The sequence below is a fragment of the Camellia sinensis genome, chromosome 5, assembly GCF_055761805.1.
Source record: "Camellia sinensis isolate YWXY chromosome 5, ASM5576180v1, whole genome shotgun sequence".
NCBI classification, from domain to species: domain Eukaryota; kingdom Viridiplantae; phylum Streptophyta; class Magnoliopsida; order Ericales; family Theaceae; genus Camellia; species Camellia sinensis.
In genome coordinates, this window is record NC_138965.1 from 209247568 (window position 1) to 209262265 (window position 14698).

General features: G+C 29.4%; 1 protein-coding gene across 3 annotated transcripts; it reads right to left on the reverse strand.

Moving 5' to 3' along the window:
- Nucleotides 1–2230: 2230 nt before the first annotated feature.
- LOC114320292 (uncharacterized) lies at nt 2231–8071 on the reverse strand. 3 transcript variants are annotated; one of them, XM_028267438.2, is made up of 19 exons: nt 7876–8071; nt 7054–7091; nt 6908–6930; nt 6187–6293; nt 6040–6091; nt 5870–5954; nt 5216–5306; nt 4912–4950; nt 4689–4756; nt 4539–4601; nt 4272–4327; nt 4106–4179; nt 3885–3977; nt 3704–3805; nt 3391–3471; nt 3219–3307; nt 3079–3094; nt 2647–2757; nt 2231–2537 (listed from the first exon to the last, which is right to left on the reverse strand). In XM_028267438.2, exons 1-19 carry the CDS (start codon nt 7990–7992, stop codon nt 2436–2438), a joined length of 1407 nt encoding a protein of 468 aa, XP_028123239.1. In that variant the 5' UTR covers nt 7993–8071; the 3' UTR covers nt 2231–2435. The 3 variants fall into 3 exon arrangements, with proteins under 3 accessions (XP_028123239.1, XP_028123238.1, XP_028123240.1); XM_028267437.2 differs by having other exon boundaries at nt 7054–7214; nt 7876–8053; XM_028267439.2 differs by having other exon boundaries at nt 7054–7219; nt 7876–8046.
- Between the last annotated feature and the right edge of the window lie 6627 nt (nt 8072–14698).

The window sequence follows — 14698 nt, forward strand, 5'->3', positions numbered from 1 at the left end:
GAATTAATTTACTTTTTAAAATTTTTTAAGTGATGAGGAAAGTAAAGAATGTCAAAGCACCATGTTTTTTCATTCTTGAATAAGACAAAGCATTGTTAATAATCAGAGTTTTTGGAGCAAGAAAAAGGAAAAAAAAAATGGTGCGATCTTGTACACCCTCCACAATATGTTCTTAACAAGACACTCACCTAGAGCCATCAACAAATTGAGTGATAGGTTGTTGAAATTTAATTGAAAATTTAATAATTTTTAAAATTTGTTTGGACTTGTTCAACTAGTTCTCTAGTTAACTTTTAACAAGCTAAATCGAGTTGATTGAGTGATTTGGTTTTTTAGTCTTTAATTATTTGAAGGAAAATTATATAATAATCTTGGAAGTACAAAATAAGTTAAAAAAATTATTGTGTTAAAATATGTTCAAATTTAATTTATTTACATAATGAACATATTTCAAATGGATTTTTAATGTGGTAAACAACTTGAATAGAATGATTTATTTTACATCTCTTAATATTTAGAGTTATGTTAGGAATTTTAAATAATTTATCAAATTTTTTGTCAAATCTCTCACATGGTTGTAGGACCTACACACATGTGTGAGTTTGTATAGATCTTACATCCATGTGAGAGATTTGATAAAAAAAATTAATAAATTATTTGGGGTACATAATATTTTCCTAATATTTATAATTAAAAAAAAAAAAAAAACCAAGAGAGAGTGAGACAAGGAAAGAAGACTACTTTGGTCAAAGACAAGCAAGAATTATAAACAAAATGTGTACATACAAAAAAGATACAATATTTTATAAATTTTATACATTGAACGGTTCGAATTATTAAGAATAGGCCTTAAATAGGCCGGATTGGACGGTCTAGTTAACTAGTACCTTGTTTTTTTGTCTGGGCTCTGATCAAATTTGACATACTTGAGAATTAACATTAAAAATAAATTTTTTATTTATTTTTGAATCTTTCAATAAAAAGCTTCCCATACTGTATATTCTTGAATTAACTTTAACCTAATCCATATGTTGCAAAAAGGAAAAATTCTATTTCTACGCATCATTTAATCTCTATACATATTATATTTCAGTTCACACATTTATAAATTTAATTATATGTTATTATTCTCATTTCACATACTAAATATTTCAACTATAATCCTAACTCATAATATGCACACACACCACCTAAATAGAATTTTCCATACACTGCACCTTCAAACCCCTAAATCATTCACTATGCACAGTATTTCAAAACTCAAACCAAACAAACAACTGATTCATTTTGATTACCTAGTTCGATTCTTAATAAAAAAGGATAGCTGCTCGCCAGCTCCATTCTACCTTTAATGAGCCTCGTTCAATATCTTAAAAGATTGGAAAGCAAGTATTACAAGGAGGATTCAATAAAATTGTACCCATATCTTATGATTCTGAAAAATAAACTAGAAGTTGTGATAAACATATGAACATCAAATGAATATTGGCAATCCAACACTTTCCAGCAAAACATGACTCCATGAAAAATCAACATTGAGCTTCACTGCATTCTTGAAGGTGAGGAATGTGTATCTCCATCTCATTTTGTAGTTATTAGAATAAATTTGCAAAAATAAGTAATAAATTTATCATTTTCGATAATAGTTCAATGTTGGTTGGTGATGAGATGAAAATAATCCATTCGATACTGACTTTTCAAATCAAATAGGTTTATTCAATTTTGTATTTCCAAAATTTTAGTATTCGTTTGATTCTATACTTCCTGAAAAAATTTCAATAGTTGAAAACTGAATTAATTTATATTTTTCGAAAGTTTATTTCCAAAATCATGAAACTATCTCAGCAGTTGATTTTAGAACATAAAGAAAATTTTTGACATTGGTTTGTTGAATGAGAATCGCGAACAACAAAAAAAATAATCAAATTTTGCACATAAAACTCACCTTTTCACCGCCGCATTAATTGTAATGGAGGACAAATAGAGTGTGGTAATGGAATAAGTGAGAAACAAGGAAGGAACAACATAGATTTTAATTTTTTTGTTTTTCTAAAAGATATGTATTGAGAATTATTGTTTCCAAAAGATGTGTGTATAGAGAATACTTAACTTTAATATATAGTGCTAGTATTGATATCCATTATGGTCATTTTATTTTATGATAAAATTGTAATAAAAAATTATTTCATTAAGTGTGTGTACAAAGACTAAAAAGTGTGTGGAAATAGAATTTCTTTGTCAAAAGCTTTCAAATGCCACTATAATTTGGCATGTTAAAGTTGTTCTGGAACTTAAAACATCACGTACATAAGAGTACCAAACAGAAATCAAGCTGTACTTATCTTAGTTTAGAGAGAGAAGTTCTTTACACATCTGCTTGTGGAATATGTACATTTTATCCATCGGAAAGCAAGATGAGGCAAACAATTGAAGTATTACCTTCGGTGTTTCTTTTTCTCAGGAGTTGCGTGCACTTGGATTTTCCTCCCATACGTCCTCGTCTGAAAATTCTCAAAGGCCAAGGAAACTGCTTCAACCTGTATGATATTTTATCAATACACATACATTAATTTTGCAAAACACATACAAGGGAGAGGAAACCAAATTCATGATTTACACAGCAGAACCGATGTTTCTTTCACTAACCAATTCAGGCTTTTTAGAGTACACCCTCACTATCATATCTTGATAATATGCAGGCAGCAAGTGACTGATGCAGTCGTCCTGTATGTGGAATTTCTCTTCGCTGTCATAGTCCTGGAAAAAGAAAAGCTGTTGAAGAATACACAGCAAAAACAACAAACCATCTTTGGGAAGAGAAATCAATTAGAATCGGGACATACAACATTTCAATTCTCTGAAGTAATTAGATTAAACATTAATTTTCTAGGTAGAAATAATCTCCATTTTAGGAACTCATCTTGTTATTGAAGTTTTCAACCATCCCTATATCTAAGCATTTGCATTACTATAAATCAACTATCTTGATTTTCATTATATTTAATCCTGTTCTTGAGTCAGGTTCAAAAAACTAAAAAGTAATTCTATAATGATTTGGGAGAGAGAAAGTTGTAGTACCTTGAAGAAGTTGATCCTGGAAGAGGAAAATACATGCACACAGGAGTCAAAGATAAATGGAGTTAAAAATTGTAAATCTATCGAAGAGTGAGAACGAATAACTGATTCATCATAATTGTTAACCAACTCTTCCCACGTACCATTCAACAGGATTATTCCTTCCACGGGTCAAATCAATTTTGACGTTGCAGACAGCAACATCTTCTTCCTTCAGCGTAACACCAGTTTTCTGGTTTAAAAAATCACTTGTAAGAGATTTTCTATGTCTTTAGGAAAAGGCATACAAATTTACTCGGCTAAGATTTGAAGGACCTGGGAGCAAATGATATCTTGGGGAGTGACATTTTTGAAGTGCTCCAGCTGATTCTTGGGAACAGCAAACTCGTTGCAGAACTGCAAGAGGATGATATATTACTAAAAGGTCACAACAATCCTTTCAAAAGTGCAATAAAAAAATGTTTGAATTTTCACCGTTTGAATTTTGTGTTTTCAGAATCAAAACAATGAGAAATTCGATAACAACTATTTGGTAGTTCCTAAAAAGTGAGTTTTTCAAAAAACATTCCGGAAAACTGTTTGCCAAACAAGTTTATTATCCCTTCCATCATGTTATGAATTCAAGTACCTGGTACAGGTCCCTTCTCCGGATCCGTAGGATCAGATCTCTAGATTCCTTGAGCGCTGGGTCGGGATCAATTTCAATGGTTTTTATTATTGTGTCATCTAACTGCAGTTTTAAGTAAAGGGATTATATAAAACCCAAAGCCATATCATATTGAAGGTTTTTTTTCGAAAGATCATCAAACCTTCCAGTAAGCAGCTGGATCGTGAATGCTGGATGCAATTTGAAGATGATCATTTGCTTTTGTCAGGGCATCTACAAGCATGAGTTCTATTGCCTGGAAAATGAGCAAGTGTCAGATTCAATCCATTTAATCTTCACATAAATGTAAAGAAATGAAATTTCTGAACTACATAGTGTGCACTTATTGGTTTCCACAGAATAAGATTTAGGCGTATTTTATACCTTTACTTTGGCATGCATATATACTTGTCGATGAAGATCAGCACGAGAGGTGAATAAATGGTGGATCGTAAGACCTGACCATATCGTTGTTTGTATGTTAAATGAAATTAGTGAACAACATGATGACCATATTGACATAGTTGGATAACAGACATTGAACACGTACGTTCCTTAGCACGATAACATATTTCATCATCGATAACTCGCATATTTTCCAATAGCCTGCAAGTTACAACAATAAAACATGATATTGTAGATGATATTGTAAGTGGTCAAAAGTTTCATGAAGTTTCACATGTCAATAATGAAGTAACAAATCCAGTTACCGCACACGTAGATAACCATCCTTAAAATTTTGAATAACTTTAACCAAAGAGAGTAGCTACGCATATAGTCCATTAACAAGATTATGCTGGAAAAAAGTTTGACACACCTCTGAAACTGGAAATTGCAGCCTAGTCCACAGGCACGAGAGTCACGAAGAATGTAATCAAATCTGCCAAACAGATGATTTATCTATAAATTTCAATCTCCAAATATTAAAATTCATTCCAAAAGAAGTGAAAAGAGATAAGGGGTATACTTGTCAACATCTATTCCATTTCGACCATTTGCGACAATATCATATAAGAAACGCTTTTCTTTTGAACTCTACAAAGGAAGATGATTAACAACAGGCTAACAAGAAGACGATAGATGCATTGAAGAATTAAAGTTGGAGTAGAAGCATAGAACAGGTTTCAAAAGGTGAAATGAAATATTCTACAGTAATAATACCACAAAATCTTCAAACTGTCACAACTTACTTTTGATGGAGCATTTTCAGGGCTAGCAATTATCATTTCCTGTTGAAAAATCAAATCTATATCACAGCACAGCATAAAAAAGGGGAAAGTTTCATATAGTCTCCAATTGTCTAATGTTACTAATAAGCTTTACATCCGCGAACTATTCATGCAGAACTCAAAGGGCAAAATGATGCAAAGGGTGAGACATAATTGAAATCAATCAGTAGTCTCAGTAAATGGAAAGAGATATCTCATGATAAGCTTGATCACTGAAGGGAAAAGAAAGCATAGAAATGATGAGGATTTAACATAACAATGTAACCTTCACTGTCTTAAGAATATCAGGTTTAATATCAATGTTGTGCACATCAACTATGTGGTCTATCATCTTTAGAGACATTTCCTCGTGAGACCTGCAAAAGGTTTGGTCAAATTAATAGCCAAATCGTGCATTGAAATTATCCCTGAAAAGTAATTTAAAATTATAATTAGTCTTGCACCTTTTATGTAATACCATTTCAGTAAGGCTAAAACAAACAAATAATCATGTCATTGAAAGATTAACAAGACACTGTTTGTCAAACAAAACCAAGCAAAGCCTCAAAGTCCCTGTCAGTGCATGTCTATATTACAAATAAAAATAGACCTGCTTTATCGAAACTAGCTGTTATACTATTTCAAATGCAACAATGTACGAAAAAGGTAAAAACTGCATATATGGTATGGAATAGTGCATTCTTTGTACTCCACAAGTACAAATTAACTTACCAAGACAAAAGCGTATTAAAGTGCTATCTCATTTATGAATGCTCAAATCAATCAGGTTGTAGCAATTCCACAGACTCTATTGTTATATATTAAAATTAAGGGTTCCACTATGGATAAAGATGTTCAAGGATGTAAACAATTCTATTATTCAACAATCAGTATTCATATGATAATGAAGATATTCATTAATGAAGCATGTGAGAATCACCATTTGGAGCCATTGACAACCCGGGGAAGAAAATCGCGCTCAAACAAGTGGCTGAAAGGCCCATGGCCCACATCATGCAATAATCCTAGATGTAGAATCAACAAAAATATTATTAGATAGTGATAGATAGCTCCGGACAAAGTGTTTTTACAGCAACTACATTTAGTTACCAGCAAGTTTTACTGTCTGAATATCAAAAGGTTTAATGTCAAGCTCGAGGCCCTGCAAGATGGCATGTGTATGGACAGAATATTTTTAGTAACAGGATCCAGAATAAGAATGAGCAAAGTCAACTGGTCACCAGGACATTTTCCTACTTGGTAGTTTTTAATTCTATGAATAGCTTCACAAGCTAGCCAATAAACCCCAAGTGAATGCTCAAACCGAGAATGTACAGCCCCTGGATAAACCAAGTGTGTTACACCTGAAATATAAACAACTAGCACTACATTAGAAACAAGCTCGGACAACAAATAAACATGTATGAGACAGTAGATTTTTCTGGAGAATTTATTGTAGCTAATATCTTTCATTTTCTATATTTTAGTCAAATCCAATTGTGGAGCTAATAGTAAATTGTTAGATAAGATGATAAAATATGTTTTCTTATCGCCAAACACAACTGTGCGATAGAATTGAATAGAGAAGACAAAAGAGGGAATAAATTCATAGAAGGTAGAAACAGGGCTTGCTTATAGTTCAACCTTGCAACTCTACAAATTTTAATGTGGACTTAAATATGCGCGATAAAGATGTATGGCCTTTAAAGTCAAATCTATTTATATACTGTCAAAAGTTGAAAAGTTGAAATGGAATAAACTATTTAGAGAACTTCTATTGTCACATATTCACACACATAAACATATATATATGGTGAAAAAGTTAAAGATGCCGCACATCTTTAAAAAACGAACGAGAAAAATCTACAAGTCATTAACTAATTTTCCTATTAATGAAGTTCAGAAAAAATGAAAAATCAAGTCATTAACTAATTTTCCTATTAATGAAGTTCAGAAAAAATGAAAAATCAAGCCTCACCGAGTTGCTTTAGATCGCGAAGTCTGCAATATGAATAAAAATTATCAGATTGTTAGTCATGGGGAAACTATAAAGCATAAAAGTGCAATGAGCACTACACAGCAAAGAGGGGGAAAAGGAAAGTCACGTGTCAAAATCAGACTTGCCTCTGAAACTGTTCAGTATCGATGAACTTCAAAGAGAGCTGCAATCCACAGAAACATAATAAAGTTTTTAAGAATTTACAGAGCACCAATGGCTTAAAGTCAGGTGAAGCTTCTAAATAAGAATAGGCACGGTAGATGCTGCCTAATTTCATCCACTGATACTGAGCTTATGTTGGAGAAAAAAAATAAATAATGAATAGATGTTAGAAAGCTATCTATCCGTATAAAAAAATTTGAGAAAATAATAAAATATTCCTTAAAATAATGACATAAATTTGCATAGAAAGGGAACAAGAAGAAAAGTTGTGCCAAAAAGACAAAAGCAACAATCTGACGGCCAAAATGAAGAATCATATACAAAACTTCAAAATGCATATAGAGCTCAGCCTTCAGAAAAAGCATTAAGGATCTCTAGTTTGAATCAACAATTCTTCATCATCCTTTTAGATTTTTCTTGTTATAGACAAACACATTTGAAACCTTCATTCGACTCTGAATCTATCAATTATTTTGAATGCCTGACGATGAGTTACGAAGGCAACAAAAAGGAAAAAAAAAAAAAAAAATCTCGATTCAAAAATAGTTCTTGTATACACATTCAGACACAGACACACATATGCATGTGTGCTCTGCTTGTCGAGAATATTTAATTCTGAACTACACCAGTTCAAATTAATCCAAACGAAGAATTTCTATCAACTAAAGCAAAATACGAAGTCTCAAGCATCAAATCAACAGCTAAAACACAGTAATTTGAAAGAAGAAAAAAAAAAAAGTTTCAAAAATGCAAAAACGTAATAATTTGGAATTGAAAGGCGTTACTTGATCGAGATAGATGTTTCCGTGGACGTTATCGTGAACAAGCTTCGAGGATCGCGGATCCTCCATTGATGCTGCGTAGCTGAACCTCGGCTGGTCTTCGTTGTAGCAAGCTCCCATTCTCGTCGTTCACACAAACGAGAGAGAGAGAGAGAGAGAGAGAGTGGTGTGTGTGTGGGGAGACGGAGAGGAGCGAATATATGTACAGGAATTTTGGAGGAGTGGTGGTGAAGTGGTGCCGCCAAAAAGGTTGTGTGTTAGGCTACGCGCTGACAACAGCGAGTGCAAACAAATGAATCGATGCGAGAGAAATAATCAGCGTAATTGCAAAAAAATAATTACAAATGGTAAATTTTATTAATTAAAGTTCATAAAATTTTCAATCTATTTGTAATTTATTTTTTAAAAAAATACACTTAGGGTTCTTTTGAGAATTTGGCTATTTTAGTTGATTTTTTAACTATTTTAATCTCGCTAAAAAAATTATATTTAGGATGATAATTGATTTTTTTCTTTTTTGTAATTGATTTGATGATTATGAAAAAAAAAATCGAATTTGAAAAATAAATAAATAAATAAAATAATTATAATTTAAATGTGATATTTTATCTTTATTAACTATTTTAATAATAAAAAAAAAAACTAACCAATCCAAGTTCCAAACACACCCCTTAATTATAATTTTTCCAAAATAGTTTGCGGAGTGTTGAAGACTCTCATGGTCGCGAGTGGAAAACTTGGAAGTGGAAGGACGGGGCGATTGGGGAAATGAATTTGCAAATCAGTTACCAACTCACATGTCAATAATGCTATAGATCCATTCATAAATCAGTTACAATATACAAATGGTCAATTGGCCTTAAATTTAGAAAATTATATTAAAAGATTTGTTATATAAATGATGATTTTATTGTTTTTGTAAGTAGAGGATAAAATAGTAATTTCATCTATAATTCCAATAGGATGAATTAAAAAATCTCACATTTTCATGAAAATAATTATCTCATTAGAGTATAGAGATAGCTCAACGTTTAAGTTATTTACTTAGTTGCTTAACGCTCATCAATTTTGTTTTTTTAAATGATTCTTATTTTTTAAAATCTCAAATTTTAATAAGCACAATAATGATGGTTTTGAAAATTTGATTAAAAATTAACTTTTTGACTTTTTTTAAAAAAATATATAAAAAAATAAAGAGATAATATAATTCAAAATAAATTAAAAATCAAAAAGTGACTCTTCACAAAAGAGGCCAAAATAAAATCTCTTTTAAAATTTAGCCCGAGTGGTCAAAAATTCTTAAGACACTATTTTTAAAGCGTATTAATGATTGCCTAACATTTTCTTCAAACAAATAAATTTTGGCCCATTTTGGCAAAAAAAAAAAAAAAAATCACTTATTTTTTTGAATTTTTTTGTCTTTAATGATTTTTTTTTTTTGTAAACTACGTCAAATTTTTTTTTTTCTAGTCCGTCTTAAAATAAGTAAACAAAGATTGCTTATTTTGACTTATTTTTATATTTTCTGATTTTTTTTGAATTTTTTTTAAAAAAAATATAATTTCCCAATTCATTTTGTTTAGCTGAATTTAAAAATCTAATTTTTTTTTTAAAAAAAATCACTAAAAACAGAAATAAAGCAAAAGAAAAAAAAACAAAAAAAAACACTACCCCCAAAACACGGTGAGGCGGACAAAAGCACTCCAATCCCATTCTCAAACCTTTCACATACAAACATAGCCACTATTAACCCAAAAAAAACTGTGTATTTACATTATGAAAGGAGAAATTCCAAAGTTAATTTATAACCTATTTTACGTCATATTATTTTTCACATTTTTATATATTTTTTAAAAAAATCAAAAAAAAAATTAATTTTTAACCACCTACTCAAAACATCTTATAATAAATGATGACCAAAGCTACATAGCCCACCCTATAATAGTAACTCATCATAAATTGGGTGACCCAAAATGTTTGATGTGAAAGGATGGGATTTGTAAAATTTTATATTTACAATGACTCTCTATTTTTTATACTGTAATTATGAATTAAGGGCTTGTTTGGGAATTGGTGGTTTGGGTTTTTTTTTTAGTTAAAATAGTCATTAAAAAATAAAATAGACTTTTTATTCTAATAAGATAAAATATTATATTCAATGTATAATTATTACATTCTTTCTCTCACAGAAAAGTCAAAAGTTAAAAAAATCAAAAGCCCTTCTCAAACGAAGCTTAAGTTTTTGAAACAAAAAAATAACAAAAATGTTTAAAATCACTAATTAGTGGTGGCTCTAACACCCACTGCCACCACCAAGGATCCTCTAGAGTATTTTTTTCCTAAAGTTTCTTAAAGTGGTGTATTGTGTGGTTGAGATTTAATGCTGAAAAATTGATGTGACTTATCATTAAATCTCAACCACACAATGCACCACTCTAGGAAACTTTAAGAAAAAAAAACTCTAAAGGATCCTTGCTCCACTGCCACAGTGTTGTTACACCTTGTTTTTTTTTTTTTTTTTATTTTCTACCGAATTAGTGGTGGTTTAATAATACCAAATTAGTGGTATCAATCACTGCTGAAAAAATAAATAGAGCTCCTTTGGAGATTACATATTTTAATTAAAAGGTTAAAAAATTATTATAAATTGTCATTTTAGTATTTTTATTTTTTTTATATATTTTTATAAAAAAATATTAAAATAATTTATGCTCAAAAGAGTGCTTAATAACTCTTACATCCTTAAACTCATTACATTCGAAACTATATCAAAATTTGTATTTTCAACTACATACAAAAAATTCACTGTACATTTCCTTAAGGCCTCTAAGCATATTAAGCCCTCTTTTGGCATCTTAGCTGGGGTTATTAGGTTAAAATAGTTAGAAAAAGATAAAATAAATTAAAAAGTCAATAAAATAAAATGTCATATCTAAATTATAATTATTTTATTTTTTCTCTTAAAAAAATCAAAAAAATTAAAAAATTTAATCAAAACGAGACATTTTAACCCCAAATTAAAATAACTAAAAAATTAAAAAGTCAAAAAGTTAATTCACTTTCTAAACAAATTGTGTGTTATGGTGTATACTTTAGGAGTTGTTTGGGTGTCCTCAATAAGTGCACTTTTTGGACTAAAAAATTAAGGAAAAAAAAGATGGATGTTTGGGTTAACTTTTTGATTTTTTACGAAAAAATATGTATTAAAAAATTGTATTAATAAGCGTGTAGGAGAAGTTAGTGGAGTAGGCTGTACAGGTTGGGCAGTGTAGTGGGCTGGTTACGATATGGGAAATGATTGCTTCTTTTTCGGGCTTGAATTGGATTGTTGTTCTGTCCGTGGGGGCCCACCACAGGTCCTGTTTTGCTAATCGGAACCATTCAATGTGTAGAACCCGTCGATTACTATATGCTTGTTAAAAATCACGTTGATTGGATATCGATAACTACCTGAATATCGATAGCTATCTGATCGTGTTAGTTTTTTTTGCCAACTGTTAACTATAATACCATCAATTTTTTATACAAAACTGATTTGATCATTTAGTTAGCGATATCCGATCAATGTAATTTTTTATAGGCATTTAGTACTTGACAAATTTTACATATTGAACGGTTCAGATTATCAAAACGGGATCTGTGGTGGGCTCCCATGGGCCCAACATTTTCATCCAACAGTAAATATATATGTAATTTTTTTTTATTCCTTTCTTTCACTTCAGTACCTAAGGTGGTGTGAAGTTGGTTTGTATTTTAATATTATGTATATTAAATTTTTTATATTTTTAATTTATGAATAGTGATGACTTTTTTTTTTTTTTTTTGTAACTTTTTAAATTTTTTAAAATACCCCAAACCAGGCCTTATTTTTATTTTTCATTGATTATTTCTAGTTACTTTGATACTCAAATTGCCACAATTTCATGACAGTTTGAGAAACAAAATCCCGATTAGACCCCCCCCCCCAAAAAAAAGAAAAAAGAGAAAAAACACATTTATAATAAGATTGTTGTAAAATGAGAGGCATGTAACACTTTTAGTTTAAAAATTAAAAAATTATTAAAAAAATTAAAAAATTTATAACTTATATCAAAAAATTAAATATTCTTTTTTCTTTCTACTTTTTACGCATTTGTTTTATAAAAAATTTAAAAATCATTCTAAACATATTAATTTTTTTTTAATTTTTTAATCAAGAAATTAAAAAATTATTAAAATAATCTGTTTAAGGATTTGAATTTTTTTAAAAGAGTGAGATTTTTAAATGTCAGTACAACTTGATTGATCATATTTTTGTATTTTGATATAATTTGTCCATTGCAATTTCACAAACACAGCTCCATTACCAAAATTTTGGCACATTTTATGTTGGATTAAGGACCACAATCATTTATCAATCATAATACCGGGGTCAAGTCCAGTAGTATCTTACAAGGAAAATAATCTTTCTAGTCAGAAGTTTTGTAAGTGCTCTAAAGTTTCATATCAATTTTTTTTTTAATTTTAAATAATTAAAAAAATTTATATTGATTAGTTTTTATTTGATAATCTCATGGGTGAGCATGGTCCGGATTGGGATAAAACCAGGACCAATCCGTTATCTACGGTTCCTGAAAAATCGGAACAAATCCGATCCGTTTAAATCTTGGAACCAATCCGAACCAATCCATTTCAACACGGATTGGATCGGTTTAGGACCACGGATTCACATAATTAAATAACAAAAAAAAAAATATATATATATATATATATAATACTTTAATTTTATAAAAATATAAACATAGCGCTATATTAGTTCTACAATAGCAACATGTTTTTTTATAATAGCGACATAATGTTCTAGAATTTAAACAATCATAAAAAAACTAGTTTCATCATAAGTATTTAGACCATTACAAATTAAAACTAAAAACTAAAAAACAAAAGTAATAAAAGAAGATATTATACGAGGTTTAGGTTTGAGTTTAGATTTTATATAGAATAAGAGAAGATACTATGGGGGAGGATGTATAATAAAAATATAGACTATTTGTATACGGTCCGGATCGGTTTCAATCCGGAACCGTGAGGTTCAATCCGGAACCAATCCGTGGACTACGGATTTTTAATTCTTCAATCCGGAACCGAACCACGGATTCGAAAAACCAATCCAAACCTATCGGATTGGACTGGACTGGATCGGATTACGGATTTTACGGATTTTACGGATTTCTTGCTCAGCCCTAGATAATCTCATGTCAGAAAAAGAAAAAAACAAAAAAGAAGGAATTATTTTACTTATATAAAAGGAATCATATACTTCTATCCCATTTAGTGAGAAGTCATGTAGGAGTTTTTAATATCTCATATTAATTTTCTTGATTTTCTTAATTTTAAACAATTAAAAAAATCTCTATTGGTTAGTTTTTATTTGATAATCCCACATCAGAAAAAGAAAGAAAAAAATGAATTGTTTTACTTATATAAAGAGAATCTTATACTCCTATCTCATTTAGTGAGAAGCCACGTGATATCTCATATTAATTTTCTTGATTTTTTTAAAAAAAAATTTAAACAATTAAGAAAATCTCCATTAGTTACCTTTTATTTGATAATCCCACATCGAAAAAAGAAGAAAAAAAAATGAGTTATTTTACTCCTCATATAAAGTAAATTTTATGCTCTCATCCCATTTAGTATTATATTGTTGTGTATGTTTCAATTCAATATAATTTAAATTTTAAAAGTTTTAATTAATTAATTATGATCTAGCCGATTAGGCTAAATCATTTTTGATTTAATTGATTTGTTAGTTTAACCGCAATTTTAGTGGTTTTATCAAAATATATTGATTAGATTTGTTTGATTCGAAAAAAATTAAAGATTGAAAGACTCAGATTGCTTTATTAGAAATAAACTTTCAGTTCAAATAATTGTTAACTTTTATTTTATAATCCCACACTGAAAAAAGAAAAAAACATTGAGTTTTTTCACTCATATAAAGTGAATCTTAATAGTGTAGTATTGTGTATATATACTTCAATTTAAGACAGTTTAAATTTTAAAATTAAAATAACATTTAAAATTTTTAATTAATTAATTTTGAGTTAATTACCTAAAAGTCCTATTTAAGACTATTATGGTAGCTTAGGTCCTATTTAAGAGTTTTTGAACCAATAAGTCTTATTTAGTAAAACTGCGAATATTATCAATTTTTTTTTTAATTTTTTAAATTAAGCACATTATGAATTTTGCATAATAATATTCCTATTTAGGAATGTTATGGTAGCTTATGTCCTATTTAGGAGTTTTTGAACCAATAAGTCTTATTTAGTAAAATTGCGAATATTATCATTTTTTTCAATTTTTAAAATTAAGAATATTATCAATTTTACATAATAATATTCCATATAATTGTTTTACTAACTGATAAAAAAATAGAGCATGAGATTAAACTTTTTTATCTTTTTATTTATTGGTTTGATTCATCTATCTAATAAAACCGAGAACATTATCAGTTTTTTTCAGTTTTAAAACTGAGAATATTATCAATTTTTTTTTTAAAGTTTTTCTTTTCTCTAATTTTGCACATTAATGTTCCAACATCATGCTCTTTTATATACATAAAATTTTTAATTTTGCAAAAAAAATAATTCATGTTTTCAATTTGTATGCAAGTATTGGTGATTGGTTCAATGATTTATCTGTGTCGGTACCATTCGTCGGCGACTTCTACCGCCTTGGATTCTTCAGATTGGTTTTGCAAAACGTCGTTAGCAGAGAGGATGGGAATGACTGCAATGAAGTAGAAAAAAATGACGAGGATACAAGTGAACTTGATAAAAAT

Excerpts from the sequence above, each read along its gene's own strand:
- LOC114320292 (XM_028267437.2), bottom strand. The coding sequence starts at position 7,992 with ATGGGAGCTTGCTACAACGAAGACCAGCCGAGGTTCAGCTACGCAGCA. Across the intron at positions 6,092-6,186 it reads ATAGAATTAAAAACTACCAA|GGCCTCGAGCTTGACATTAA; the intron begins GTAGGAAAATGT and ends GCCATCTTGCAG. Across the intron at positions 5,955-6,039 it reads TCAGACAGTAAAACTTGCTG|GATTATTGCATGATGTGGGC; the intron begins GTAACTAAATGT and ends TTCTACATCTAG.